This window comes from Lactuca saligna, chromosome 4 (genome assembly GCF_052625555.1).
Source record: "Lactuca saligna cultivar CGN05327 chromosome 4, ASM5262555v1, whole genome shotgun sequence".
Taxonomy (NCBI): domain Eukaryota; kingdom Viridiplantae; phylum Streptophyta; class Magnoliopsida; order Asterales; family Asteraceae; genus Lactuca; species Lactuca saligna.
The window spans coordinates 33482745-33487111 of NC_136420.1; the positions used below are offsets into that span (position 1 = coordinate 33482745).

General features: G+C 34.7%; 2 protein-coding genes across 2 annotated transcripts; one reads left to right on the top strand and one right to left on the bottom strand.

Annotated features, from left to right (window-relative positions):
* Positions 1–619: 619 nt before the first annotated feature.
* On the top strand, positions 620–2435 carry VAMP724 (vesicle-associated membrane protein 724). The gene is made up of 5 exons (XM_078989671.1): positions 620–940; positions 1510–1651; positions 1744–1864; positions 1950–2012; positions 2118–2435. Exons 1-5 carry the CDS (start codon positions 751–753, stop codon positions 2265–2267), a joined length of 666 nt encoding a protein of 221 aa, XP_078845797.1. The 5' UTR covers positions 620–750; the 3' UTR covers positions 2268–2435.
* A 37-nt stretch (positions 2436–2472) lies between these two features.
* On the bottom strand, positions 2473–3942 carry LOC145041550 (DUF1365 family protein). Its single transcript, XM_078989670.1, has 5 exons — positions 3635–3942; positions 3331–3442; positions 3163–3255; positions 2861–3058; positions 2473–2787 (listed from the first exon to the last, which is right to left on the bottom strand). Exons 1-5 carry the CDS (start codon positions 3937–3939, stop codon positions 2548–2550), a joined length of 948 nt encoding a protein of 315 aa, XP_078845796.1. The 5' UTR covers positions 3940–3942; the 3' UTR covers positions 2473–2547.
* Between the last annotated feature and the right edge of the window lie 425 nt (positions 3943–4367).

The following is a 4367-nucleotide window of genomic DNA, read 5'->3' on the forward strand; positions in this document are numbered from 1 at the left end:
ACCTAATATAATTATATACACGCAAGCATTAGAGAAACCTACGAGTGAAATCTCATTTGGTTCATATCCTCTAACAAAAATTCTCTATAAACACCATAATCTTATGTGTGTTATTCCATCCTAAGTAATTTTTACCTATTGATGGGAGGGGGGAAAGAGAAAATAGAAAGGTGGGGAGGATAGAAAGTAAATGGTTGAGTTCTTATTTCAAATTTTGTAACAATTTGCATATATGGTACTTGTAGTTTATATCTTTTATAGACTTAATTTATGAGTAAAACAGTCATTACCTAATACCTGTTGATGGTAAGGCCCAGAAAAACAACATTAATAGATTTTAAAACCATGAAAACTATCTGTATAAATTTTTTAAAACTTGAACCAAAGATAAGTGCCAACCACAGGGACTGAAACTGTAATTTACTCAAATTTCAATCGATGAAAGTAGCCATCAGCCCATGCCAATTTACTCATGTAATTTCCTTTTCTACAAAAATATCTTATAACTTTAAAATCGGAAAAACAAAATTAATCATTCGACCATTTTATCTTTAATTTAAACATCCCATGCCAATTTTATTAGTATTAAAATGAAAACTGTGGCAACCGGTGGGAAATACTTTTCTTAAAATGTGAAAGGAGGAAGTGTGTCGGAGAACATCTGCGGATATCGGTCACTGAGTTTTCTCTCTCCTTCCCACCATAACTCGGAGCTAAATCGAGAGAAAACTCAAACCAAAAGCAAACTTCATGGGTCAGGAATCCTTCATCTACAGCTTCGTAGCTCGAGGAACAATGGTTCTGGCCGAGTACACCGAGTTCACCGGCAACTTCCCCGCAATCGCAACTCAGTGCCTTCAAAAACTACCTTCTACTAATAACAAATTCACGTACAATTGTGATCACCATACCTTCAATTTCTTAGTCCAAGATGGTTACGGTAAGTTCTTCTATTTCCTTCTTCGTTTTTTCAGCTGGATCTGACAGTTGCTTTGTATTTCGTCCGAGATCTTACTCTTTTTTACGTACATGTTAATCGATTGATTGACTGACGGATTTGGGAAAGAAATAGAGAAATTGCTTTGCGAGGTTCAGGGTTTTGTTAAAAGGGGAAAATTCCGATTGTTTTGATTGGCTTACAATGGATGGTTTAGATTGTTCTTGGATGATTAAATATGTTTTGGTAGGGTTCCGCTGTTCTCCTTTGCTTTGAATGTAAATTTGATAAGATTGAAAGACGAAAGTTCCATTAAAAAGTAGGGTATGTTGTGGCTGAAAAAGGGTCTCTTTAGATTCTGATATGGTTTTTGGGGATTAGGGTTTATAACTTTATTCATCCTTCTAACACTAAACAACATCATATATTCAAGAACATCAAATTCATACATTTCCCCTTTTTAACTCCTTTTTTAATATCCTGAACATTTACAAATTTGTATAACAACATGATCATTAAAATATCGAGTCACGAAATTGTACAACTCATAATTACTCTATTTGAAATTTCAGCTTATTGTGTTGTTGCAAAAGAATCAGTTGGCAAACAAATATCAATTGCATTTCTTGAACGTGTGAGAGTCGACTTCAAGAAAAGATATGGTGGTGGTAAAGCCGATACAGCAGTTGCCAAAAGTCTCAACAAGGAATTCGGGTACTTATAAAAACATGTTTTTATATATTTTTATGTATATTTCAAACATGTCTTGTTATATTAAATTGACACAACACGATTTGTGAATGCAGCCCTATAATGAAAGAACACATGCAATACATAATCGAACATGCAGACGAGATTGAGAAACTTATAAAAGTGAAAGCACAAGTTTCAGAAGTTAAAAGTATAATGTTGGAGAACATAGACAAGGTTTGTATGTTTTTATTTTTATATTTATTTTGGTAGTTTATTAGTTTTTGATATTGAAATTAACATTCTTGATCTTACATTTCAGGCTATTGATAGAGGACAAAACCTTACAACTTTAAACGACAAGGCTGAAAATCTGCGTGATTCGGTATGTGCATTTTCCTATTTGGGTAAATCATTTTTTATTTTTTTTTGTGTATGTGTAACATATTTTACTAATTATTTTATTTTATTTTATTGTATTCTTTTTCAGGCACAAGAGTTTAAGAAAGCAGGAACGAAAATAAGAAGGAAGATGTGGTACCAAAACATGAAAATAAAACTAGTTGTTCTTGGGATTCTTCTGTTACTTGTTCTTGTTATTTGGCTTTCAATTTGCCATGGTTTTGATTGCACCAACTAAGGTTATAATGTAAAGTTGTGTTGTTATATGGTTTGAGAGAAAAGAGTGAAATTAATTTCCCTTTTTTTTTTCCTCTCTTTTAATTACTTGTATTTTCTACTTAATTTGTTGTAAAATAACAAAGACAAGTAACTTGATTTATATTATATTTTCAACATGTTGTAGTCATTTCTCTTATTAATACAATACTCTTACAATCATCATATGTTCATTCAATGTGACATCTTATTATCTTAATAAATCAATTTTCAAATAATCTTACAACAATGACTTAATCGATTCAGCACCATGGCCATTTAGCATCTGTCCATTGAAACCAACGATCGATTTTGTTCACATCAGAATCAAAAAAGTTGGATTCGATACTCTTTTCAATTTTTCCACTTTCATTTCTTTGTGTTCCAAAAGCTTGACAACATGCAAAACTTCTATCGCGTGTCAATGCATCTTCTTTATACGATGAATTTCCATACCTTGGGTGCATGATAAACACCACATTCTTCCACCATAGCTTCAAAGCCTGCATCATGTAATTGAATTTTGAGGTGCCTCATACATTCTAATGTATTTGAATATTGAATTTTGACACTTACATGCCAATAGATCCATAATGCAACTTTGTGTGGCATTAACCAGAAGAAAACTGCATGATCAACAGATGATGAAGATACCCTATTTGCCCTCAAGGAAGCTGTGAAATAGTCGCCATGTTTAGGATGTTTAACGGAAATATTCACCACAAGATTATCCCCAGGTGTACTTGTTCTTATACTCCAGTTCCCAAGCATATCCTGTAATCAACATGAAATCAAAACAATAACAGAAATAATCAGTTTATGCATACATATCTATGTCTACATGTTTGTTTGCAAGTGTGTTTAAGTCGATTGAATACCATGAAAGGGCTAACATGAAGGGGTTTAGCGACTACATCAGAACTTGGGTTGAAAAGGAACTGTACTCTTTCTCCCCATGGCGTATTGGTGACCTAATGCAGGAAAATGGAATGATGTTAAGGTAAATGATATTACAAAATAGAGAACGAAAGAAATGGATTACAGACCTCAGCTATGCACTTGATTAAGGTTGTGTTTGAGCCTTCTTTGTTGTAGCAATAGTACAAACTTAAGGGGTTTTGTTCGTATCCGACGCTAGGAGGAATTGTCAAGAGGAAACTGAGCGAAAGGTGGAAAAGTCAATCAAGAGATCTCAATTTCCAAACATAATTGATCTCGATCGTATAATCCATGGACAATGTAACTACTTAAGAATTCAATGTACTGGAATTGGAATTGATGAATCGAAATTATGCAGAACAATTAAAACTCACAGAAATTAGCAAGGCTTAAATAAAATTAGGGACTTACACAGGACCAGTGGTTTGAGCAATATCACGAGCTTGTTGAGGCGAGAGGTGGTGAGGTGGAGTGTGAGGTGTGTGATCGAGGTCAATAAAAGCGTAACGGACGGAGTACTTGAAGGAATGGTGAACGGGACGACGGCGTTCGTGCCAGACGGTGCCATCGTAGAGGGAGATCGAAGTGGTTGCGTCGGTGGTCGTTGAGCGAGGGAAGAGACGGTGGAGGAGGAGGCGGAAGGGGAGGAGGAGGGAGAGAGTGAAGGAGATAAGAGTGGTGGAGATGATTGAGCAGAGAAGATAAAGCAACTCCATTTAGACCGTTTGTTGATTGGCGTCATGTTATATGCGGTTTTCGATTTAACCGCGTGTTTTATTTTTACTTTTTATTGTTTAAAGTGGAAATTTTCGGGGAAAATAACTCTTGAAGGTAATTAACTTTTGCGTTTGTATTCATTTGATCGTTATTTTTTTGTATCCAATATACCATTGAACTTGTTGTTTGTGTTCACCATAACCCTTTTGACCGGCTTTTGACCTGTGATAGCCGACCAAAGGGTTATGGTGAACACAAACAACAAGTTCGATGGTATATTAAGTACAAAAAAAGGAAATGGACCAAATGAGAACAAACTCAACAGTTGGTTACCTTTCTGAGTTATTTTCTCCAAAAAGTTAAATGAAATTAAAGTTGCAAAATTATCAAATATTGCACCCTTCTTTGGCTATGACGTATATGAAGA